This window comes from Neomonachus schauinslandi, chromosome 7, assembly GCF_002201575.2.
Source record: "Neomonachus schauinslandi chromosome 7, ASM220157v2, whole genome shotgun sequence".
In the NCBI taxonomy this organism is placed as follows: Eukaryota; Metazoa; Chordata; class Mammalia; order Carnivora; family Phocidae; genus Neomonachus; species Neomonachus schauinslandi.
Genome location: NC_058409.1, coordinates 51786655 through 51814631, shown reverse-complemented (window position 1 = coordinate 51814631; position 27977 = coordinate 51786655). Strand labels below are relative to the sequence as shown.

Sequence of the window (27977 nt, the reverse complement as noted above, 5' to 3'; positions counted from 1 at the left end):
AAAGAACTTCTTAAACTCAACACCCAAAGAACAAATGATGCAATCAAGAAATGGGCAGAAGACATGAACAGACATTTTTCCAAAGAAGACATCCAAATGGCCAAGACACATGAAAAAGTGCTCAACATCGCTCGGCATCAGGGAAATCCAAATCAAAACCTCAATGAGATATCACCTCACACTGGTCAGAATGGCTAAATTAACAAGTCAGGAAATGACAGATGTTGGCAGGGATGCAGAGAAAGGGGAACCCTCCTACACTGTTGGTAAGAATGCAAGCTGGTGCAGCCTCTCTGGAAAACGGTATGGAGGTTCCTTAAAAAGTTGAAAATAGAGCTACCCTACAACCCAGCAATTGCACTACTGGGTATTTACCCCAAAGATACAAATGTAGGGATCCGAAGGGGTACATGCACCCCGATGTTTATAGCAGCAATGTCCACAAGAACCAAACTGTGGAAAGAGCCAAGATGTCCATCGACAGATGAATGGATATAGAAGATGTGGTATATATACACAAAGGAATATTATGCAGCCATCAAAAGGAACGAAATCTTGCCATTTGCAACGACGTGGATGGAACTGGAGGGTGTTATGCTGAGCGAAATAAGTCAATCTGAGACAGACATGTATCATATGACTTCACTGATATAAGGAATTCTTAATCTCAGGAAACAAACTGAGGGTTGCTGGAGTGGTGGGGGGTGGGAAGGATGGGGAGGCTGGGTGATAAACATTGGGGAGGGTATGTGCTATGGTGAGCGCTGTGAATTGTGCAAGACTGTTGAATCACAGATCTGTACCTCTGAAACAAATAATACATTATATATTAAAAAAAAAAAAAGAAGAAGATAGCAGGAGGGGAAGAATGAAGGGGGGGAAATCGGAGGGGGAGATGAACCATGAGAGTTGATGGACTCTGAAAAACAAACTGAGGGTTCTAGAGGGGAGGGGCGTGGGAGGATGGGTTAGCCTGGTGATGGGTATTAAAGAGGGCACGTTCTGCATGGAGCACTGGGTGTTATACGCAAACAATGAATCATGGAACACTACATCAAAAACTAATGATGTAATGTATGGTGATTAACATAAAAAAAAAAAAACCTTACCAAAAGCAAACTGATGACACTTTAATAAAAACAAAGTAGACTTTAAGGCAAAAAACAATGCCAGAGATATAAAGGACACTTCACAATGATAAAGAGTTCAATTCACCTGAAGACATATTAGCTCTAAAGTTGTATCCACTCAGAAAACCTAAAGACATTTTCCCAAAGAAGACATACAGATGGCCAACAGACACATGAAAAGGTGCTCAATATCATCAGGGAAATGCAAGTCAAAACCACAATGAGATATCACCTCACACCAGTCAGAATAGCTAGTATCAAAAAAGATAAGGAGTAACAAGTGTTGGCTAGGATGTGGAGAAAAAGGAACCATCATGCAGTGTTGGTGGGAATGTAAATTCATGCAGCCCCTGTGGAAAATATTACAGAGGTTCCTCAAAGAAATTAAAAATAAAAATACCATATAATCCAGTGATTCCACTAGTGGATATTTGCCCAAAGAAAACAAAAACACTAATTCGAAAAGACACATGCAGCACTGTGTTTATTGCGGCACCATTTACAATAGCCAAGATATAAAAGCAACCTAAGTGTCCACTCTTAGATGAATGGATAAAGACAACGTGGGATGGATGGATGAGATGGATGGACGGATAGACAGACATTACTCAGCCAGCCATAAAAAAGAATGAGATCTTGCCATTTGCAACAACATGGATGGACCTAGAGGGATTACAGTAGGTGAACTGTCTGACAAATACCATATGGTTTCATTTATATGTGGAATCTAAAAAACAAAACAAATGATCAAACAAACAAAAAAAGCATAAGCAGACCTAAAGATACAGAGAACAAACTGGTGGTTGCCAGAAGGAAGGTAACAAGAGGGATGAGGGGGAATGGGCAATATGGGTGAAGGGGAGCAGGAGATATAGGATTCCATTTATGGCATGAATAAGTCATGGGGATGAAAGGTATAGCAGAGGAAATACAGTCAAAAGTACTACAATAGCACTGTATAGTACTAGATGGTAGCTACACTTGTGGTGAGCATAGCATAAAGTATACAGTTGTCCAATCACTATGTTGTACACCTGAAACTAATGTTAACATTGTGTGTCAACTATACCTCAATTAAAAAAAAGAATGTGTATCCACCTACTAATATGGCTTCGAATATATAAAAGCAAAAATTGACAGAACTACATGGATAAACAGAAAAATCACAATCAAAATCAGAGATTTTCAATATAACTCTCTTAGGAAATGATAAAATGAACAGGATAAAAAAACAAAAACCAGTGGGTATATATTAGAATTGAACAAAAGAATGAATGCACAAACTTAAATACATATAGACAACAAATGCAAAACACAGACTTTTCAGGTACATGCAGATATTTACCAAAATTCACTCTATCCTGGTCCATAATCCAAGTGTCAACATATTTCAAAATGCTGAAATCATACATTTTGTTCTCTAACTACATGTAATTAAGATTAGCAAAAATATACCTTTAAAAATCAACACATATTTGGAAATTTAAAAATATATTTCTAAATAACCCAGGGAGGCAAGAAAAAAAGCACAAGGAAACTGAGACTATCTTTAAATATAATGAAAATGCTATTACTCAAAACTATTGAAGCACAATAAAGCAATGCTTGAGGGATATTTACAGACTTAAATGAATATATCAGAAATGAAAAAAGGTTGGGGCACCTGGCTGGCTCAGTTGGTGGAGCATGCAACTCTTGATCTTGGGGTTGTGAGTTTGAGCCCCATCTTGGGTACAGACATTACTTAAAAAAATAAAATATTAAAAAAAATAAAGAAATGAAAAAAGGTTGAAAATCATTGTCAAACATCCATCTCAAAGTTAAAGAACAGCAAACTGAACACAAAGTCAAAGGAAATAAGGAACAGAAACTTAATGAAATAGAAAATCAATATACAAAAAGGATCAGCAAAGCCAATAGTTGCTTTTTTATAAAAACTATTAAAACCAACAACTGACAAATGAGACTGATCATAAAATATAGAGAAGGCATAACTAACCAACGTCAGGAATGAAAAGGAGACATCTAATCCAGATCCAGCAGGCATTTAAAAAGTTCATAAAAGGGGGCGCCCGGCTGGCTCAGTGAGTAGAACATGCAACTCTTGATCTCAGGGTCATGAGTTCAAAACCCACACTGGGCATGGAGCTTACTTAAAAATGAAAAAAAATTTGAAACTGTAGATGAAATTTTAAAATTCCTTGAAGGTATAACTTATCAGGGTACCTGGCTGGCTCAGTCAGTTGAGTGGCAGACTTTTGATTTTGGCTCAGGTCATGGTCTCAGGATTATGGGATCAAGCCAGCCCTCCACCCCCATACTCAGCAGGAGTCCACTTCTCTCCCTCCCTCTCCCTGTGTCCCTCCCCCCAACTCACACATGCGTGAGCTTTCTCTAAAATAAGTAAATCTTTTAAAAATAAATATATATATATATAAAATTTATCAAACTCACTGAAGAACTGGAATATCTGAATAGTCCTTTAACTACTGAAGAAATTAAGTATATAATCTGAAACCTTCCTATAAAGATGATTTCAAGCCCAGATGGATCTACTAGTAAAATCTATGAAACACATAAAGAAGAAACTATAATATTCCACAAATTTTTTCAGAGAATAAAAAAATGAGGTATACTCATTTTATAAGGCTAACTAATCTTGATACCAAAACCTAAGGACAGTTAGATAAAGGAATTTTTCAACCCAATCTCGATCACAAATATAGATGCTAAAATCAGCAAACTGACCCACCAATATATAAAAGTGATAATATATCTCCACCAAGTTGGGTTTATATCAGAAATGGAAAGTTAGTCTAACATTCAAAATTCAAAGTAATTCAGATTTTAACAAGGGGGGGAAAAAAGAAAGAAAAACATCTCAATAGATACAGGAAAAGTATCTGACCAAATTCAATATCCATTCATAATTTAAAAAAAAGAAAAGAAAAACATTACAAAACAAGTATATAAAAGGAAATTTCCATGATTTGATTAACAGTAAGGAAGAAGTTGCCATTTGCAACAACATGGATGGACCTAGAGGGATTACAGTAGGTGAATAAGTATATCATATTTAAGAGTGAAGGTGAGGGGTGCCTGGGTGGCTCAGCTGGTTAAGCGTTTGACTCTTGATCTCAGCTCAGGTCTTGATCTCAGGGTCGTGAGTTCAAGCCCCGCACTGGACTCCACGCAAGAGTGAAATAAATGTGAGACTAAGAACAAGACAAGATGCCTGCCATCACCATTTCTATTTAGCATTATACCTGAAGTATTAGCCAGTATGGTAAGTCAAGAAAAATAAATAAAGGTATAAGGACTGGAAAATGAGATATAAAACTTGTACAAGATGACTGTACACACAGAAAATCCAAAACAATCTACAGATAAATTATCAGAATAAGCAAGGACTAACAGGTTGCTGGACACAAAGTCAATATATAAAAATCAAGTGGATTTACATATAAATCTGTAATACCTTACCGACAAACCGCTTTCACCCAAAATATATTGAGTTCCTTCAATTTGTTCTTTAAACGGGGAAAAACAAACAAAAAAAACACAGGAGATGAACAGGGGGGCGCCTGGGTGGCTCAGTCAGTTGAACGTCCCACTCTTGGTTTCGGCTCAGGTCCTGATCTCCTGGATCGTGGGATCAAGCCCCATGTTGGGCTCCACGCTCAGCAGGGAGCTGGCTTGAGGAGTCTATCCCTCTGTCCTTTCCCCCACAGGCACGAGTATGTGCCCTCTCTCCCTCTCTCAAATAAATATTTTATAGAAAAAAAGATGAACAAGTACTTTATAAAAGAGAAAATGCAAATGACCAATAAACACATGAAAGGATGTTCAAGCCCATCACCCATCAGGAAAATGCAAATTAAAACCACAATGAGATACAGGTATCCCTCACCACCTAAAAGTACAGCTTTCTGGGGCGCCTGGGTGGCTCAGCTGGTCAAACGTCTGCCTTTGGCTCAGGTCATGATCCTGGAGTCCAGGGATCAAGCCCCACATCGGGCTCCCTGCTCAGCGGGAAGTCTGCTTCTCCCTCTGACTCTCCCCCCCTCTCGTACTCTCTCTCCACTCTCTCTATCAAATATATAAATAAGATCTTTAATAAATAAACAAAATAAATAAATAAAAGTACAGCCTTCCTATGAAATCTCTCATAAGCCAAAATGGCATAAAGCAAAGAAGCAATTACCACTAATTTACATGGAAAAATTTTTGAGCTTTAACAGACCCAAAAACTAACCCCTCTTGGGCTTTTCTGATACCGTAGAGCACATCCTGCTAACAGATGCACAAAATAAACTGAGCTAAGGCACAGATGCTCACAGACACAGTTCAAAACTATGGCGGCTTGATTCTGAGATGCTGAGCACAGTTCCCAGGGAAGGAGCTGAGATGCTGAGCACAGTTCCCAGGGAAGGAACTTGGCAGCGCCACCTTCCCTGTGCACACTGCCCCCATAAGAGCTCACTGCAAAACTAACGCCAAATGCTATTTTCTCATTTTGCTATTTTTTGCAAAAGCAAAAATCCTTTTAGGATTATGCTTGGTTAGCAAAAACAGGTACTGATGTAGATCTTTCATAAGAGCAAAGTGACATAACACAAACTTCTGAAAAGTGGGGGAGACATGTACTACTACTTATCAGAATGATTCAAATTGAAAGACTGGCAATACCAAGTGGTGATGAGGACATGGAACAACTAGAACTCTGAAACAAGGCTGCTGCTGGTGTAAACGGGTACAACCACCTTGGAAAATTCTTTGGCATTACCTACTACAGTTACACATACATAACTCTATGACCTGGAAATTCTACTCTAGTGTATATACCTAATATAAATATACATATATGTGTAGCAAGACCCTTGTAAAAGAATATTCAAAGCAATATTACTTGTAATAGCAAAAAAAAAACTGGAAACAATCCAAATGTCTGTCAATAGTACCAGATATATTTTGGCATATTTATACAATTTAGTATCATATAGCATTGAAAATGATTATACTAAACTCAAAAATGAATCTCACAAATATGCTGAGTAAAAGAAGACAAAAGAATACTCACTATATGATTAAATTGATATACTTAATACAAAGTTCAAAAAACAGGTAAAACTAACTTCCTTTGCCAGATGAATGGATAAATGGTGGTATCCATAAACAGAATACTACTCAACAGTAGAAAGGAATGAATTATTGACATATGCAACAACATGGATCAATCTCAACATAATTATACTGAGTGAAAGTACTGGATAACAGAGTATATCCAATATGATCCCATTCATATAAAATTCTAGAAAACGCAAACTAACCTAAATGTCAGAAGCAAATGAGTGGGTGCTCAGGGATGAGGGGGAGAGACAGGAGGGAGAAATTACAAAGGGGATGATGCATATGTTCACTACCTTGATTGTGGTGATGGTTTCATGAGTATATGTCAAAATTTATCAAATTATACACTTTAAATGTATAGTATACTGTATGTCAACTATACTTCAATGAACCTGTTGGAAGGAAGAGAGGAAGGAGGAAGGTAATAAGGGAGGAAAGACAAAAAGGAAAAAAGGACCAAAGGAGGAATGGAGGAGGGAAAAAGGGAGCAGACCAGTAAGGAAGAGGGGATGAAGGGAGGAGAGAAACTCTGAATGACTGACAGGAAATTAACCTTTCTAGGCCCCAATTTTCTTATCTGTAAAATGGGAGTTGGACTTTTCATAGTTAAATGAGATAATGTATGCACAACCCTTAGTGCACACTATATGTTTAGGTGTCTATCTTTTCTTCCCTTCTTTCTCACTCACTCCTTCAAGGAACAGGAGTATCTACTTGTGCCGGGCTCTGTACTAGGCACTGGGATACAAGAGAATACTATATCATTTTTCCTTTAGAGGGAAACATAGAAACAAATAATAAAAAATGAATTATAAAATTTCATAAATACTGCAAAGAGCTATATGATGTTGAGAGATACTATAATAGGTGTTTTTGACCGAGTCAGGGAAATAAGGAAAAGCATCCATGAAGAAGGGACCACACTGCTGACCTTTGAAGAACAAGCAGTCATTAATTAGGCAAAAACAGGAATAAGCATGTACAAAGCCTGGACTGGAAGATGTCTTTCAATATAATGGCTAATGTCTCTGGAGAGGAAAGAATAAGGAGGAGACTGGCATGTACTAAAGCTTGAAAGGTAGTCTGGAGTCAGACCAAGATGAGGCAAGCCCACCTTAAGAGCAATGGGAAGACTCTGACATGGTTTAAACAGGAGAGGTAAGCAACCTCTCTGCGGTTTAGAAAAACCGCTCCAATTACAGTGCAGAGAATAAGTTGCATGGGAACAAGAACGAACATAGATAGATAGATAGGAGCTACTGTTGCAGTTCAGGCAACAACAATAATAGCTTGGATCAGGGCAGTAAAGTCAGAGATTCATCTATCAAAAAATCCTTACTAAGAACCAAGCACTCTCCCAAATGCAAGAGATAGAGTAATAAGCAGCCAAAAAAAAATCCTGCCCTTGTGGAGTTTATATTCTAGAGGGGAAGGACAGACAAATAAATAAATATCACATATCTGATGGTTTTAAGTGCTATGAAGAAAACATTAAAGTAGGAAAGGGTTAGAAGGAGGGGTTGTCTTAGAGCCCACAGAATCATAAAGGGATTAGAGTCTAGACAAGAAAGGATGACTCAGGAGTCGTGGACTTCTTAGGGTGACTGACATAAATAGGCTAAAAGGCATGATGACAATTGCCCTGACGATTTCAAAGTAGTTATAGTTAGTGATGTAAGTGTTGGGGGAGAAGGAAGGCTAGAGGACATGCCAGGAGACGCAGCATTCTGAGACCTCTTCTTTATTCCTGCCAATGATGAGGTAGAAGCCAGTGAAGGACAGCTTTATCCATAGCACTTAGAGCTTCTGGACTCCCTCTTAACTCCAAAAGAGAAGTGAAAGCGAAAAGAGGATTGGTCTTACATAAAACAGCTTGTTCCTCAACTCCTACCATCTGGTAAATTCTATTAACGGCAGAAGCTGTATCTTTACCCCTATATTCCCAGAATCCAGATAAGTGCCTAGCACACAGCAGACATGGGATATATATTATTGAAAGAATAAATGAATGGAGTATTGTATTTTTGTTTTTTTCTTAAGTAACCTCTACGGCCCAATGTGGGGCTTTAACTCATAACCCCGAGACTCAGAGTTGCATGCTCCAACAACTGAGCCAGCCAAGTGCCCTCCAAATTGGAGTATTATATCTAAAGGCAAAACATCCCTGGAGTGCCTGGGTGGCTCAGTCTGGTTAAGCATCTGCCTTGGCTCAGGTCTTGATCCTGGAGTCCCCGGAATGAGCCCCACATGGGGCTCCATGCTCTGTGGGGAGTCTGCTTCTCCCTCTGCCCCTCACTCTGCTTGTGCTCTCTCAAATAAACAAATAAAATCTTAAACACACATACACACACACACACAAACACACACATCCCCATATTACTAAGGTAAACATTTTAAGTGTGCTCATATAAAAATTACTAAGTGGGCCTAGCCACAAAAGAGCTTTTTTTTTTAACATTTAATGTATTATATAAAATAGCTTTAATCAAATCAAATTACATTGATTTTTAAGTTTTTAAATTGACTACTATATTCTAAGAGTCTTAAAGACAATCACATTTTATAAATTTGCAGAATTTTAAAATATACACTTATACTTCTTTAAAATAAAACATAGAGGGGCAGATGCCTGGCTCAGTTGGTAGAGCATACAACTCTTGATCTCAGGGTTGTGAGTTCAAGCCCCATACTGGGCACAGAGGCTACTTAAAATTTAAATAAATCAGTAAATAAGTAATACATAATTAAGCTACAAATTCAAAACCTTAGACTTATCAAATTATTTTAGTATGTTTAATGACATGTTTGTTTAAAGAAATGGTAATATTTTATCCTACAAAATTCCTCAGTTTTTCTACTGTATCACATTTATGTATTTACATTCATATTGTTTGTAATGCTATTTACAAACAATGAATACAAACCAGGAGTTCAGCAATGCTCCTTGGAGCCACTATGCAGCCCTTAGTGTCTAGACGCCAGATAACCACACTACTTTAAAATAAAACTATAATAACTATACTTTTCAAGAGTGTACTTATTTTAATCCAGATCTAACTAAAATTTTCTGGGTCGTCTGGGTGGCTCAGTTGGTTAAACGTCTGACTCTTGATTTTGGCTCAGGTTGTGATCTCAGGGTCTTGAGATTGAGCCCCGCCTCTGGCTCCATGCTGGGAGCCTGCATAAGATTCTCTCTCCCTCACTCCCCACCCCACTAGAGCATGCACTCTCTCTCAAAAACAAAATTTTTTTTTCTCATTTATATTCTAAAATTTAACTTGACTGTTAAAGTACTTATTAAAAAAATACATACCTTTCTCTCACAAAATCTGCTAGTTCTTTTGTTGATATCTGTCCATGTTTCATATTATGGTAAAGGACATCAAAGCCACTATTTTTTTCCCCCTAAAATTGAAGAAAATTTTTAGTTTAACAACAAAAAAAGATCAAAATGACTTAAGAATAACCCTATATTAACCAATATGCAACTCCAATGCTCAGATGAGCAACTTCTCCTTAATTAAACCAATGTTGCTCATTATATGACTTCATACTGTATCAAAGGAATACAACACAGTTTGACAACATTTACAATTTATTATATACACATATACACACATTAAACACACATGCACACATTCTATAATCACTCATGAGAGTATATTAATTAAATTAAATCTGAAATTTTAAAAAATAACATGCAGCATAATTTAGAAAAGATAACCATGGATCTTTTTAAATACATTACCAATCCCATTTCAATTCCTTCAACATGCACTAAGGGATTCCTGATTATTCAAGGCAGAGTCCCTACTTTAAAGTAAGTAAATCTTGACTTCTGAGTCAAGATAGTCTATTACTAATCACTTACACATTCAATACCACAAAATGCTAATAGCTAATAAAAGTCTTTTAGTAAACTTAAACAACTTGAGAAGTGAGAAAAGAGATAAAATTTTAACAAAAGAGCAGTAACACTCATCGGCTAGTCCTCGTCCCCAACTAATGGGAAATTAACAGAACAAGACCACTACACAATCCTAGAAAACCTTTACTGCCATTTATTGATTCCAATAAATGCTAAATTAGTAAGTCATAGGGAAGAAAACAGAAACACCAATTTTATAAATGAAATAGAGACTATTAATAAACTAAGCTCAACAACTCTCTTTACAACTGGTACTTTTTCTTTTTCTTCAGTGAAAATAAAATAGTGAAGAATTCAATATATTTGCTGGAAATAGCAATACAATAAGCAAGAATTACACAATATGAAACCTAGTTTTTTCACAGTTCACCAAAAACAGGAAACACAGGAAATTCCAGTTATGCTGAAGTGATCCCTAACAAACTTGTAAACTAATATGAAAGTAATTATTTTGCCATATATATAATAAATTAAAATGTCACATTTGGGGGAAACCTGGGTGGCTCAGTCAGTTAAGCATCTGCCTTCAGCTCAGGTCATGATCCTGGGGTCCTGGGATGGACCCCATGTGGGACTGCCTGCTCAGTGGGGAGCCTGCTTCTCCCTCTCCCCCTCCCCCCCCCATGCACTCTCTCTCAAATAAATAAAATCTTTTAAAAATAAAATAAAATAAAATAAAATGTCATATTTGGGGGCACCTGGGTGGCTCAATCGGTTAAGCCTCTGCCTCCGGCTGGGGTCATGATCCCAGGGTCCTGGGATGGAGCCAGTCAGGCTCCCTGCTCAGCAAGGAGTCTGCTCCTCCTTCTCCCTCTGCCCCTCCCCCACCCCCACTTGTGCTCACTCACTCACTCTCTCTCTCTCAGATAAATAAATAAAAATCTTAAAAAAAAATCTAACCAGTCAGGTTATCTGGGTTCCCAATGTGCATTACGCATATTCAAATTAGAAGCGAGTTGGGAATAAAGAGCTATTCAAACAGGCACAAAGACTATTAGAAATACTATTTACCAGGCTTACAAGAGAAAGAAAAAAATCTTTTTTTTTTTTTTTAAAGGAGATAAGAACTTGGAGACCATCTAGTAATTGAGGTAATAAGGTCCTGAGCGTTTTGCTTACTGCTACAGTATTATAAACATTAAGCAATCAAGAAAAGGTTAAATTATATTCAGAAATCTGGGTTTTTATTAAGAAGACCTTGAAGAAGCAAGCCCTTTATCCGGGAACTTCAGATATCCCAATAACGTATTAGTTAAAATTCCCAAGAAGGAAATGAGGATTATTAATTTATTTAATACAATATAACAATATTAATATAGCAGCAATAATACACCCTGGGAAACAGTACTAGCTATTCCATCCCTCAGGTCTTCACTTGGAAAGACAAGGAAAACTCATTCTAATAAGGATGTGATATAGAAGAAGCCTGCCTCAGAAGGCATTAACAACTAAATATAAACACCCTACATGATTACAAATCCATTTATCATTTCTTTCTATTTAGGGATTCATTCATTTACTGAGGTCAAAAAACTTGAATCTGACTCCAAGCACTATTCTTTAATAATTTCACAAACTTATTAACACAAATATTTATTACTCATGACCTTTTGTTTAGCACAAACTAAGCAAAACTTTTTACTACTTCAAATGGCACCAGTGCACCCTCTCTACACATACACACACACACTTATATACACATACAACTGTCTTTTAAAAAAAATTTTCGAAGCGTCTAATAAAGAACCCAAGCTGTATTGTCACCTTGTCAAAAACTTAATTTATAGCTTTGATAACAGATGAATAAATATTAAATATACACACATTTATATGTCAAAAAATAAAGAAGACAGAGCAGTGGAGCTCAGGTCTAGACCCATCTGGCTTCAGCGTCTTCAGCTGCACAAAACACTGAAAATTCTGGTGAAACAGGGAGAGACCACTCTTGAAACTGACAATCATAACTGATTATAATCCTGCCACCGTTCGAGATTACCCAGTATTTTTTTTTTAACCAGAACTACCTGCACACAGGTTCTATGATTTTTACAGTAGCCACCGACATTTTTAGTAGGTGGCTCTAACTCAAAGAAAAGTAAAATAGCAAGTATTCCTGAATTGCATATCCATTTTGTCACCTTAGACCTTGAAGTGGATATGTTCCTGTTATTTTCAACACAAAAATATTTTTTTCCTTTAACATATCCTTTTAACTCAAGCAAGGAGAACGTGCTTTCCTTGGTTAACTATGAATACATGGTGAATGCACAAATAACTTAACAGACGTTTATTATCAAATAGAACTACGACTAAACATGTCTTCTGGTCTTCAATATTTTACTAAAACTGTAAATATTCATGCCCTTTGATCCAGCAATTCTACTTTTAGAAATCTATATTACAGAAACACATATACAAAGATAAATGTGGAAGAGTATTTACTGAAGTACTATTTATAATAGTGAAAAATCAGAAAAAACTCAAAAACATCCATTAATATTACTGGTTAAGTAAATGACAGTATATCCTACAATAAAAAATATATATGGTGTTTTTTAAGACTGCAGTAAAAAAAAAAAATGCAGATTTTTAAGTGTTAATTTTAAAAATCTGCCCAGATATACTGTCAACGGAAAAAAGCAGGACACAATTACCATAACAGCCAAAAATAACCTAATGTTAGGAACAACTTAATGTCCATCAACCAGCTGTTCCATGTTAGAACAACTTAAACGCCCATCAACCAGTGAATAAAAAGACAAAATAGGGTATACCCATAAAATAGAAGATAAATGGATGAACATCATATACATTTCATTAAGTTAAAGAAGTCAGACACAAGAGACCGCATATTGTAGGATTCCATTTATATGAAATGTCCAGAATAAGCAAATATGCTGAGATAGAAAGTAGATGAGTGTGTTGCTAGGGAGGAGGGTTGTGAGGTAGGAGGTGATAAAAGGTACAAGTTTTCTTTTTAAGGTAATGAAAATGTTTTAAAATTGACTGTGATGATGGATGCACATTATCTGTATTACCTAAAACCACTGAACTGTACACTTTAAGTGAACTGCACAATATATAAAAATATCACGATAAACTTGTCAAAGGCATGAGCAAATATTTTTATCTATTTTACTCAATTCATTCTTGCAGAGAGATTTGCAGTATTAACTGACAAAAGCTGCTATTAACACCATTGCTGGTACAAGGAAGACAATTATTTTGAAGATTTACACTAAGATAGGATCCTTTACCTGCTGGTCTCCATGCACTTTACAAAGAGGTAGCACTTTCATAAAGTCCAATGATTATGGCCTGAGGCAAACAAAATCTTGTTATAATCCTGTATAAACAAGTGTTAAAAATCTTTGAAATAATTCCTAATAGGAAGTAGGGGGAAAAAAAAACCTTATCATCATCTGAAGATGTTTAGTCCAGAATCGTACAAGTCCTTTAAGAAAACCAACTTCTTAGGACCTATTGTTTCTACCACTCTAATTTGACAACACTTAACAGTTTGATGTTTATCAATCCAGATTCCTTTTCCCATACATATAGTAACATGTTACTTTTTAATATGAAAATGAGATCACACCACGCATAGTTTTGCACTTAAATTATCAACTGACCTAAAATTTAGCTAAAAAGATAATTAAGTTATAAGTAAGGTCACCAAGTCACTGGAAATATTCAGATTTTTTTTTAGTCTAATTTAGAATCTACAAGACATACTTGAAATTTCAAGTTAAAAAGTCTGAATACATCATCAAACCTATTTTGGAAACTCAAAGGTATCTTCTTCTGGTTGATTTTATAACATCACTTTATACTTAAAAATTTTTTTAAATAGATATAAAATACAACCTAACACCTTCCCACTTGAAGAAAAAATCTCTATTAACAAAGCAATGAAATTCCTATTTTAACGAAAATGGAACTGTTTAATGTACCTCGGTTTTTAAGACCCATGAATAGTAACAGTGGAAAAACACAAAGCTATAAATCCCAGAGATTTTAGCTAATGGTTTGAAACTTCTCCTTCAAAGAACCTTTTAAGAGCAACAGTAAATTAAACACTAAAAACAAAAAGCCTGGATACGTTTCACTTCTGATGACTCCAAGATTCTGGAAAACAGGCAGAAGATAGTCTATACTGTATAATCAGACTATGAATTGGTAAGTTTATTTTACCTTGTTCCTTTTTAAATTTTAAAAAAAAATTTTGGCAGGGGATCAAAGGGTCAGAAGGTACTGTCATGTGAACAGCAAATAACACGCCTAACCTTCCTCTCAACCTCAAACCACCTCAAAGGTAATAAATAAATATCATCACTTCCTACCACTCTACATTTTCCTTTTGCTCTAGTTCTTATGTAAGCAGTTTTTCTATAAGTAAATAGCACATTTAACCACAAGTTACAATCTCTTCTAGTCAACCTTCTATTTATACATTGAAATTTTCACACGTGATCATCAAAACTATTCTACAGAACCATTGGCAAGATGTTTTTGAAGCAGAAAACAGTGATTAAAGATGTAAAATGAGCACTGCTCAGCAGTCAGAACTATTTACTGCAGGTACAAAAGTCACTCAAACACATCTGTTGGTTGACTGAAGGAAACAGATCTTATTACATTGAAGAAATTATTTTCTAACCCCTCAGATACTCCCTAATCTCTTCAGTTACAACTCACCTCTTCAAGCATTTTTCTCATTTAACCATTTTCTCAAATCACCTCTTCCAGAAATAAGTTAAATCCGTAAAGCCATCTAAAAGATACTACATGACTTCAACAAAAATAGCAGAAGCCAAGAGTTATGAGATCATTTTGTTTTATAACTTTCAAATTTTCTGTAATATACTGTAAACAAATGTAATTTTCATTAATCTCAAAATAAAAATAACAATTTCAGCTTTCTCAAAAACTCTTCAATCTGCACATTCAAAGGTAAAGGCTACCTTCTTAAACTGACATCTTGTTCATATTAATAGTTAAATCTCCTAATTCATAAATTAAAAAAAAAGTTTTTAGGAGCAGTTTTAAAAATTACCTATTTATTCCATGGAAACCTACGCAAGTCACTGCAAAATATTTTCAAATAATACTTAATCATATGAGAAAAATGCCTGATGGTAATATCATTTGAAAAATACCAAGCTACAGAACAATACAGCAGAACCCACTGTGCATGTTGTATTTCTAAAGAAAACCTTAGAGGACACAGGGAAAAGCTATACATAATTTTAATTTTCTTCTGTACTCCTTCTGTTCTACCTACACATAACAATGATTATAATTAAAAAGGAAAACCATCATCACTGGCTCTTGTTTCAACCAATTAAAAACTAACACTTCTTGGGCGCCTGGGCGGCTCAGTCGTTAAGCGTCTGCCTTCGGCTCAGGTCATGATCCCGGGGTCCTGGGATCGAGTCCTGCATCAGGCTCCCTGCTCCTTGGGGAGCCTGCTTCTCCCTCTGCCTCTGCCTCTCTCTCTATGTGTCTCTCATGAATAAATAAAATCTTTAAAAAAAAAATTTAAAAACACTTCTTAGTATTAAGGTCCAGTGTCACCAATTTGCTACACTGATACTGTACCTCCCCATCTTATCCCTAAAGGCAAGCAAACATGCTTCTCCTATCTTCCATAACCTTTATTCCTGCTATTCCATCAAGGAGCATGCGCCTGATAGAACTAAATGAACTTGGGTGTCTCAACTTCATCATAGAGTTCACTAATCACTTCTCAATTTAATCCTCTGAATCTGACCATCCCAGCAACATCTCTAACAACTTAACCAATAGTTACCATTTTAGGTCTTACTTGCTGTAGTACTGTTTTTGTTTCTCCCCCACATCTGACCAACTTATACTCATCTCTGTGGACCAAACTGCTACTAACATTCTTACAACTGTAGTATTCTTTCATCTTTCCACACTAGATAAAGTGAAAACTCTTATTCCCTTTACGTCTCCATGGCACCATATTTCTATATGGATTTCTTAGGGTGCTTTTGTTAAATGTTTTAGAATTGTCAAACCAGGATGGATAACCTCAAGAGACAGTACTCAAAAAACTACTTCCAAAAGGCTTATGCTAGCCAAATGTGCAGGATGATATAAAGCATACCTGTTCTCCCATGCCTTTGCCTAAATAATTTAAGTAGTTCTGAAAGGATTAGAGCATTCAGGATTTAGTGTACAGAGCTATAAAAGAACCCATACAGCAAATTTTTATCCTTTCCATGTCAATGTTCTAAAATCCTTCCCCTGAATTGAATTTACAGACTAAATCAGTATCAATTTCTCACTTTCAACTTTCTCCTACAATTAAAGCAAAAATACAGAACAAATCACCATTCCATCCTTCAAAATTCTAAGAGCCTCACAATAAAATTTATTGCTACCTAAAATACTATGATTTTGGGGCGCCTGGGTGGCTCAGTGGTTAAGTGTCTGCCTTCGGCTCAGGTCATGATCCAGGGTCCTGGGATCGAGCCCCGCGTGAGGCTCCCTGCTCAACAGGGAGCCTGCTTCTCCCTCTCCCACTCCCACTGCTTGTATTCCCTCTCTCGCTGTGTCTCTCTCTGTCAAATAAATAAATAAAATCTTAAAAAAATAAAATACTATGATTTTATAATGTCTACCTGTCAAGTCTACTTGAACCAACCTAGATGAATCTGTAGTTTGCATTTTCCTAGCTTGTTGCAGCTGAAAACAATTTGGGCCTGGCTAACTGGCTAACAAGTAAACAAATTTTAATTTAGTGTATATAATTTCCTTGTTTATACAGAAATCATCTCTGGAGGGCGCCTGGGTGGCTCAGTCGTTAAGCGTCTGCCTTCGGCTCAGGTCATGATCCCAGGGTCCTGGGATCGAGTCCCACATCGGGCTCCCTGCTCCGCGGGAAGCCTGCTTCTCCCTCTCCCACTCCCCCTGCTTGTGTTCCTGCTCTCGCTCTCTCTCTGTCAAATAAATAAATAAAATCTTTAAAAAAAAAAAAAAAGAAATCATCTCTGAAAAGCTATATAAGAAATTGGTAACAATTACTGCCTTTGTGGAGATTCTGATGGCTGGGAAAAAAGAAAAAGATTTTATACTGTATTCCCTTTGGTACTTTTTGAATACTGAACCACGTAACTTTTGCAAATCTGTTAACTAATGTATATGTAAATATGCATACACATGTACTTCTTAAATTTCAGTGTACCACCCAATGGGATCATATCATAAGCAGTATTTGGAAATTTCAAGTAATAAAAAGAAAGTCTATATTCTTGGTTTCTATGATCACCTCAACTAATTTTCTAAAAATATATATATTTAAATTTGCATATAGATATACCCCCAAGAATATGTGTGTATGGGTATGTGTATGGGTGTTAGTATCTCATTTAGGATACTAAATTTAGATTAAAAAATCGAGCAAAAATATAATGTTTTGCACTTCAAAGTCCTACTAATAGCAATTCCAGGTTTTTAAAAAACATTTTAATCCTCCCAGGTTATCCATGTAAATGATAGATCAAATTTTGGATATATAACCAAGTGCTCCAATTTTATTTAAAAGTAAAGCATGACGGGCGCCTGGGTGGCTCAGTTGGTTAAGCGACTGCCTTCGGCTCAGGTCATGATCCTGGAGTCCCTGGATCGAGTCCCGCATCGGGCTCCCTGCTTGGCAGGGAGTCTGCTTCTCCCTCTGACCCTCCCGACCCTCCCCCCTCTCATGTGCTCTCTCTCTCAGTCTCTCTCTCTCAAATAAATAAATAAAATCTTTAAAAAAAAATAATAAAAAAAGTAAAGCATGACAATACCAGTGAAACCAATAGACAAATGGAAAGAGACTTCTGTACTGGTTAAACAATAAAAGAAATAAGGACAAGAAACAAAGAAATACTTTAGGATAAAAACACCCAAGATAATTACTTCATTCTTGATATGCTGACTGGAAATAATTTTTGGAAAAGGTCACCTAACTAAAAATGTCAGTTCATTACAATGTGATATATGCTAAAGAATACTTGATGTCTTTGGGAGAATGCTTAATATTTTATAGACATCAGGATTATTATACAAAATAAGGTTTATAAAGTGTTTAAATCAGGTATGTTTTATTTTTTCCCAATTATCACCAATGAAATCCATCCCTTAAAAAAAAAAAATTTAAGAGGTCAGTATCCAAAATATATAAAGAACTTATACAACTCACCACCAAAAAAAAACAAATAATCCAATTAAAAAATCAGAAGACACGAACATATATTTCTCCAGAAAAAATATACAGATGGCCACTGACACATGAGAAGATGCTCAATATCACTCATCATCAGAGAAATACAAATCCAAACCACAATGAGAAGGATGCCTGGGTAGCTCAGTTGGTTGAGCATATGACTCTTGATTTTGGCTCAGGTCATGGTCTCAGGACCGTGGGATCAAGCCCTGCGTCGGGCTCTGGGCTGGGTGCAGAATCTGCTAGGGCAACCTCCTCCCTCTGCCCTTCTTCCCACTCATGTACTCTCTTTCTCGCAAATAAAAAAAATAATATCTTAAAAAACAAACAAAAACCAATGAGTTATCACCTCACACGAGTCAGAATGGCTAAAATCAAAAACACAAGTAACAACAAGTGTTGGCAAAGATGTGGAGAAAAAGGAACCCTCATGCACTACTGATGAGAATGCAACCTGGTACAGCCACTATGGAAAACCCTATGGAGATTCCTCAAAAAATTAAAAATAGAATTACCATATAATCCAGTAATTCCACCACGAGGTATTTACTCAAAGAATATGAAAACACTAATTCAAAAAGATATATGCAGCAGCCCTATGTTTATTGCAGCATTATTTACAATAGCCAAAATATGTAAGGAACCCAAAGGTCCGTCTATATAGATGAACAGATAAAAGAAGATGGATATATACAATGGAATATTACTTAGCCATAAAAAAGAATGAAATCTTGCCATTCACAAAAATGTGGATGGATCTAGGGAGTTTAATAATGCTAAGTGAAATAACTCAGAGAAAGACAAATACCATATGATTTCACTCATATGTGGAATTTAAGAAACAAAACAAAGAAAGAAAGAGACAAACCAAAAAACAGACTACTATAGAGAACAAACTGTTGGTTACCAGAGGGGAGGTGAGTGTGGGGATGGGGGAAATAGGTGATGGGGATAAAAAGTACACTTATCAAGATGAGCACCGAGTAATGTACAGAATTGTTGAATCAGTATACTGTACACCTGAAGCTAATATAACACTATGTTAATTACACTGGAATTTAAAAAAACAAATTTTTAAAAAATTTAACTCAATTAAATAACCAGGGTTTATATAAAAACAGAAAGCCATTTTAATTACTATAGTGCAATGCTGACATAGACAATCTCAAAAGCATTATAAATTAGTACCCTACTCTGAAACAGTATAGAGAGACGCTATAGTATCTGCAAAAAATTTTTTAAAGTTACATTACCTTTTGAAGGACTAACAACTGTTTCTATATACTACGGCAATAGTGTGGATTTCTGCTATCAAAATTAATTTTGTTATCCAATTTTAATGGAAAAGAAAAACACTTTCAACTTAATTATCAAAGGCACTATACTTTGTGGCAAAAAATGACTTATCAGCAACAAAACACCTGTTGTGTAGGAAGTTTTAAATACATTTTTCTCTTCAAAGTATAATATTAATTCATAATGTAGCATACCGTTTTAGTGAAGAAAAACTATACTTTAAAGAAAAAGGCAGGATGTGCTACTTTCAAAAGGGCTTGAAAATAGTTTGAATGATTCAAACTTTCCTCTAACAAATGCCACAACAAAAAGGTTTGTCTTTTTATATGTAGGGAAAACAACAATTAATAGGTTGTTTGGTTAGAAACTTAAAACTTTGAAGTTTCCCATTACCTCCCTTTGACCAGTTTTATTTGTCCTGACAGTGCTACTTTAAATATTAGGGGAGAAAAGTGAAACTAATATTGTAATTTCTCTATTTTAAGAAATGATAAATGATCCTAAAATATGTAAATTTTTAAGTTGTCTTAGACAACTATCAAATTCTCAGAAGCTATTTAGTTCCTATTCCTAGTCTTCCCTAGTTCATTTAGTCCTCCTTCTGAACATTTTTTTTTTTTTAAGATTTATTTATTTATTTATTTGACAGAGAGAGCGAAGAGAGGGAACACAAGCAGGGGGAGTGGGAGAGGGAAGAAGCAGGCCTTCCGCCTGGCAGGGAGCCCAATGCGGGGCTTGATCCCAGAACCCTGGGATCATGACCTGAGCCGAAGGCAGATGCTTAACGACTGAGCCACCCAGGCACCCCTGGAATTTTTTTATAAAGCTCCAAATTAGAGCTTTCAGCCCCAATTCCAGGCTTGGAAGTAAATAAAATGCAATCTATTTTTAACTGTTTGTATTCAACAGTTGGGGAAGTGAAGGCAAAGACAAAAACATAAATTATACTAGGAATATTCTCTAGATTTCAGATATCCAAATTTATTCCTATTCCTCCCTTAAGAGGGACAAGGGGCACCCAAAAATTGGTACAAGAATGTTCCTAGAAAGTATTATTTGTAATAGCCAAAATCATTAGGCAAGGCTATGTTCAAAGCTCAATTAACAGAAACAAAAGATAACTTGTAATGTTAATGCACAATTTGCAGTAAACTATGCTTTACTTTCTGAAAAAATCTTAATATACAATTTGGAATTAACTTAGCAAGTGTCAAGAACACATTCTTTTAAGATTTTATTTATTTATTTGTGAGAGAGAGCGCAAGCAAGCACACACAAGCAGGGGGAGCGGCAGGCAGAGGGGGGAGCGGACTCCACGCTGAGCAAGGAGCCTGATGTGGAACTTGATCCCAGGACCCTGGGATCATGACCTGAGCTGAAGGCAGATGCTTAATCGCTTAATCGACTGAGCCACACAGGAGCCCCAAGAACACATTCATCCATCAAAAAACATTCGAGGGGCGCCTGGCTGGCTCAGTTGGAAGAGCATGCTTCATCTTGGGGTCATGAGTTTGAACACCACATGGGGCGTAGAGATCACTTAAATAAATTTAAAAAAAATAAGAACTAAAAAAAAAAAGAAGCAAAAGATTTCGGGATGCCAATTTAAAATCCAATTAATAGTTTTATAAATTGCCTAAAACCTGAAGTCTAAAATTGATAGGTTATACACATCAACTATACTTAAATTAACTAACTAATTCATTAAATTGATAGGCTACACCTAAAATTCATACAGAAATTCAAGGGACCTAGAATAGGCAAAATAATCTTGAAAAAGAAGACCGAATGTGGAAGACTCTCACTTCCTGATGCCAAACTTACTACAAAGACACAGTAATCAAAATAGTGTAGGACTAGTGTAAGGACAGACAATGGAATGCAACTGGAAATCAAGAAATAAACCCATATTATCTATGGTCAACTGATTTTTGACAAGGGTGCCAAGATTAATTAACAGAGAAAGAAGAGCCCTTCAACAAAGGTATTGAGACTACATATCCATGCTAAAGAATGAAGCTGAACCTCCTCCTGGCACCACACATAAAAACTGACTTCAAATGGATCATAGGCCTAAATGTAAGAGCTAAAACTATAAAACCCATAGAAAAAAACACGAGTAAATCTTTGTGACTGTGGGTCAGGAAAAAGTTCTTAGATAAAACAGTAAAAGCATAAATAATAACAAATAAACTGGACTTCATCTAAATTAAAAACTTCGATGCTTCAAAGGACAATATCAAATTACCTCATACCAGTTGGAATGGCTACTATCAAAAAGAAATAACAAGTGTCGGCAAGGTCGTGGAGAAAAGGGAACAGTCGCACACTGTTGGTGAGAATGTAAATTTGTGCAGCTACTGTGGAAAATAATATGGAGGTTCCTCAAAAAATTAAAAATAGAAATGAAATACCATACAATCCAGTATTTCCACCTCTGGGTATGCACCTGAAGAAAATGAAAGCACGAATTCAGAAAGATACATGAGCCCCTATGTCTACTGCAGCAATCACCAAGAATATGGAAGCAACCTAAGTGTCCATCCATAGATGGAATAAAGATGTGCTATACATACACAATGGAGTACTCAGCCAAAAAAAAAAAAAGAATGAAATCTTGCCATTTCTGACACCGATGGACCCAGAGTATATTATGCTAAGTGAAACAAGTCAGACAGAAAAAGACAAATACCATATGATTTCACTTATATATGGAATCTAAAAAACAAAACAAATGAACAAAAACAGAAACACTCATAAATAAAGAGAAAAAACTGGTGGTTGCGGGGGGGGGGGTAAGTGAAATAGATGATTAAGAGGTACAATCCTACTGTTATAAAATAAGTAAGTCACAAGGATGAAAAGTACAGCACAGGAAATAGAGTCAATAATACTGTAATACTGTAAGAAAGTAATGGCACTTACACTGGTGAACATGTCATAATATATGTAATTGTTGAATGTTGTACACCTGAAACATGTTATATGTCATCTATTAAAAATAATATTTAAAAACAAATAAATTTTTAAAAAGGACACCGTCAAGGAAAAACAGCCCACAAAATAGAAGAAAATGTTTACAAAATCATGTATCTGATAAAAGATTACCCAGAATATAAAAAACTCTTACAACTCAATAATAAAAACACAAACAACCTCATCTAAAAATGAGCAGTGAATCTAAAAAGATATTTCCCAAAAAAAAAATATGAATAGATGCACATCAGCCATCAGAGAAATGGAAATCAAACCCACAATGAGGTTTTACTTCACACCCATCCACTATAATAAAAAAGACCGATAACAAGTGTTGTCCAGCATGCAGAAAAATTGGAACATTTTTACATTGTTAGTGGAATTGTAAACCATGCAGTCACTTTGGAAAACAGTTTGGCAGTTTTTCAAAATGTTAAAGAGTAACAATATAACCCAGCAATTCCATTCCCAAAAGAAATGAAAACATATTTCCACACAAAAACCTGTATAAAAATGTTCATAGCAGTACTATTCATAATAGCCAAAAAGTGGAAACAACCAAACGTCTATCACTGATGAATAGATAAAATGTGGTATACACACACAATGGAATGTTTGGCCATAAAATGTAGTGAAGTACTGATACATGCTACATCATGGATGAAGTGTGGAATCATGCTAAGGAAAAGAAGCCAATCACGAAGGATAACACGTATGATCCCATTTATATGATATGTCCAAAAGAGACCATTCTATCGAGGCAGAAATGTATAGATTAGTAAACTGCCTAGGCTGAGTTAAGGGCGAAAGAGGTAATGACTGCTAATGGATACAGAGATTCTTTCTGAGGTAATGATACTGTCCTAAATTGATCGTGGTGATGTAACTGCACATACGAAAAACCCGTGAATTGTACACTGAACTGAGTGTACTGTATAGTATGTGAACTGTAACTTTATAAAGCTGTATTTTAAAGAAAAACCTAATGTCTCGTACTTATGTCGCTTGCGGAAAACAAGAATCACTCAAGACAAATAACTATGAACTGATTTGATTACTAAGTCCATACGTGATACACTTAGAAGTAAGAATTTAAGACACACCTCTTCTTCACTGAAAGATCACTCCTTTAATTATTTCTAAATTTGAACTAAAATGCAACTGTAGTACTTGCAGCTGTCAGGACCTAAAATGAGATTCACCCAAGATACCGGGGTAAACATGCTACTTTTCCCGCACTCGGCTGAACTGCACTTCCCATTACAACAAACAATAACTGCAGAAAAACACTCCACACGGTGACTGGAAGTCATTCTCAAAGAACCACCTAATACTAGTACCGAGTTAAGAGGAGGGGTGTGGAAAGAATGAGGAAGGGGAAGGAGCACAGGGCACGAGGGGAAGTCTACGTGCATTTAAGCCCAAGGAATCCAGTTACATTAAATTCAACTTTTATACGCTTTGTGAACAGGCCCAGAGGCAAAGTCCTGGGCGCAGACCAAAGAGCCGAGCTGCGAGGCCGAGAGGAAGTGCTGATCCAGGCCAAGCCCGCAAGGGATTCCGTGTGGAAACAGTGGGGGGCAAAAGGGCTAAGATGGGGGCTGCGGTGCGGGACGGAGGTGAGCCCCCTCCGCCCGGCTCCGGCCGGCACTCGCCGGCAGCGCGCAGCGGGAGGCGGCCGCGCCTCGGGCCCGGCGGCCGCGTCCGAGCCGTGGAGCGCGCCCGGCGCCCAGAGCCTCCGGCGGGGCCGGGTCCCGTCTCCCGCCCCATCCGGCGCTTTGTCCCAGCGCGGGCGGCGGGCGGCCCCTAGGCGTCCCCGCCGCTGGCTGAGGGGCCGCGCTGACAGCCCTCGCCCCCCGCAGGGGCTGCGAACCTGCGAGACCCGGCGCCCGCCCGGCTTCATCCAGGCGGGACCCAGCCGGCGGCGGTCCGAGGACGCTAGCCCTTATCGCGGAGCCTTCGCCGCCGCCGCGGCCCCGAAAGCCGCGGCCGCCAACACCGCCGCCCGGAGCGCACACAGGCCGAGGTCAGGCGGAGAAAGCTTCACACCCCAAAACCCAATTTCCTGCCCTTACCCAAAAATTCTCGACGAAATGCGCCATGACCATCCTGTCGCCGCCGCGCCAGGTTCCGCGTCCGCGCCCGCCCGCCGCTGTGTAAACACGGGCCCGGCCCCCACGGCGCCCCCGCCTTTCCCCACCGCCGCCGCCGCTGCCGCTGCCGCCGCCGCCGCCGCCTTCTTCCCGGAGACCCGCCCGCACCCTCCAGGGCGCATGCGCCACCTAGCGGCTGCTGCCGCGGGGCGAACTCTTGAACGCAACCGCCTGGTTGCGCATGCGCTCTTCGTCCCATCCCTGGGTTTTAGTAACCTTCCTCTCTCCCCGGCGCGGGCGCGGCCAAATTGAGTATTCTCTTGGGAATGGTGGAGAACCGGGTTCTTGAGGAGTCACAGAGGAGACTGCCCGCACCCTTTGCGGTACGATGGGTACTGGCCCAGGGATGAGCGAAGAAAAGGGCCGGCCAACAGCAGTGGATACGGCAGCCTGGCTGCCTCCTCTCTTTCTCTACGCAAGACGCGCTTTCCCGGCCTTGGAGGATCTTGAAGGGACCAAGGCTGGTCTAGCTGGGATGGGGGAAATTTGGCTTCTGGCCACCGGGCGGAGACTGGGAAACCTTTGGTCAATAGGGTGCCTTTCCTTGACAGGGAACTAAGAACCAAAACAAAACTTTCCGAGGCCGGAAAAGGAGGACACGCCCAGTGTCGCCTGAGAGTCTCTGGAGCAGCGGGAGACCCAGGCACCAAGTTCCTTGCCGAAGCCGCTGACCTCTAGCACGCCCCTAGCACACCAGGCAGGCCGGCCGGCCGGAGGCAGGAACATGACCCAAAAGGAACGAATTTCCCTGACTCAAGCAGTTAAAAAAAAAAAAAAAAGTCTTTTCCAGGACTTGTTCATTTAAGTCCCTAGTTCTCTTAGCAACTTGTACATTTTGGAAAAAGAAACAAGTTTAAACACGTCCTGGCATAATATAAACTAAATCCCCTTCCCATGCCTTGCTTTCCAGAGGTTAGGGGGAAATATTAAACCCTTGTGAAGAGGTCTCAAGTTCACTGTCACCAGGTCAGCTCAATCCGAAGTCTGCAGTTCTTGAAAGCAAGCCCCACTAATAGATTTAGTGGAGCTTTATTTTTCTTTTTTTTTAAGATTTTATTTATTTGACAGAGACACAGCGAGAGAGGGAACACAAGCAGGGGGGAGTGGGAGAGGGAGAAGCAGGCTTCCCGCGGAGCAGGGAGCCCCATGCGGGCTTAATCCCAGGACCCTGGGATCATGACCTGAGCGGAAGGCAGACGCTTAAGGACTGAGCCACCCAGGCGCCCTAGTGTAGGTTTAACTATATACACACATCACCACCTTCTCAGATCTTGTGACTTCAGACATAATGAACACTATGACATGTGTTTCTTGGTGGAAAGTATTTTCATCCTCAAAAGCAAAAACCACACAATGCCTTGCACATGGATGAAACTGTCAAGTGTTTGTTGAATTGGGAATAAGTGGATCATTGGTATTGTGATTATATCTTTTTTTTTATTCTTATGTTAATCCCCATACATTACATCATTAGTTTTAGATGAAGTGTTCCATGATTCATTGTTTGTGCATAACACCCAGTGCTCCATGCAGAATGTGCCCTCCTCAATACCCACCACCAGGCTAACCCATCCTCCCACCCCCCTCCCTTCTAGAACCCTCAGTTTGTTTTTCAGAGTCCATCGTCTCTCATGGTTCGTCTACCCCTCCGATTTCCCCCGCTTCATTCTTCCCCTCCCGCTACCTTCTTCTTCTTCTTTTTTTTTTCTTAACATACATTGCATTATTTGTTTTGTGATTATATCTTTTTAAAGAATATTTTTTAGAAATACATAGGATGTAACAGTCTGCTTTAAAATAACTCATTTGAGAAAGGAACAATGAGTACAGGTATGCATGAAACAGGATTGACCATGAGTTGATAATTGTTAGGACCTAGGTAATGGAAACATGGTAGTTCACTATACAGTACTACACTCATTTTGTATATGTTTGCTATTTCCTTTTCTTTAAAAAGTCTTCATAACACTGTCATTTACACCAAGTCTTTGGGAAAGTCTAACTTAGAAATTTGCTACAATTCTCTAAACCATTAGTCTAGCACTATCTTTCTTCAACCTGAAAAAATTCTAAAAAATAGCGCTCTAGATCTCTCTGCAAATAAGGTTGGCATTAAAATCCTAGTGTTCCTAGGCACTACCCAGCTTAGCCCTCGGGAGGAAAAGCCTTATCCGAGACCCATGCTTTAAAGGACCTTACATATTACAAACACATTAATTTATTAAAAACAAATAGGTGCCTTTGCCACTCCTGATCTGTGGGTGGGATAGCTGCCCATATCAGAGATAGACTCTTGGAGTTCAGGCAGAATCTGAGCAGCAGAAGTGCTTAAGTAAGAGAGAAGACAAATTAGTTAACTTGTTCAATTTTTCCTCCCAGCATGAATGCAATAGATTCTTGCATAACAGAGTATTGTTTTGCATAACAACATGGTATCAAGCACAGATTTTCCTTTTTTTAGTGTTCTAACACTGACAATTCAGCATAGTACACTGGTCTCCATTTGTACTCTTACCTCTGATTTCATAAATATCAGAGGCAGGCTTGCCATAAAGATAAATATTGTGTATTTGGATATTTACAAGGCTCATTAGGGCCAAAACACCATATGCTGGTATTACCTGATATTTAAATTGTGGGAATTTAGCATAAATAGCAATTAAGGTGACTACATTTCAGACAAGATGGTCAAGTAGCAGAAGAATGTGGGTGGTATCAGGCACATTCTGTTCTCTCAAGTGAGGTTTCCCGGGATGCACATACACTCTGGCAGAGTGTAGATAAGGCCCTGAGAGGGTAGCTCACTTATGTGCCATTAAGTATTTGTGACCCACACACTTCGCCCTTGCTTATCCACACACATTCTGAAATTACTAAAAACTGACACAGATAACAACACTGTTCCACTCACTGCCTAGGCCACCTGGCACTTAATAGTCACTCAATAAACGTTTGGTGAAACAACAGGTGAGTGATTAAACCTATCAGGGAAATGTCAAGGTGGATGAGACTTTGAATATGCAGTAACTCCATTTTTTATTCATACTCTTAATTGGTGCTAGGTCTTAGAGCTTATAAAAATAGCATTATTTACATTCTACTTGATTTAATATTCTTACATTACTTTA

At 38.0% G+C, this 27977-nt stretch overlaps 1 protein-coding gene across 1 annotated transcript in view; it reads right to left on the bottom strand.

Annotated features, from left to right (window-relative positions):
• FCHO2 (FCH and mu domain containing endocytic adaptor 2) overlaps positions 1–24971 on the bottom strand; it is a 127273-nt gene extending 102302 nt beyond the window's left edge. The window contains 4 exon segments of the mRNA XM_021702060.2: positions 9574–9665; positions 24772–24864; positions 24866–24946; positions 24948–24971. Of these exon segments, the coding sequence (XP_021557735.1) occupies positions 9574–9665; positions 24772–24864; positions 24866–24946; positions 24948–24971 (290 nt within the window).
• Positions 24972–27977: the final 3006 nt, after the last annotated feature.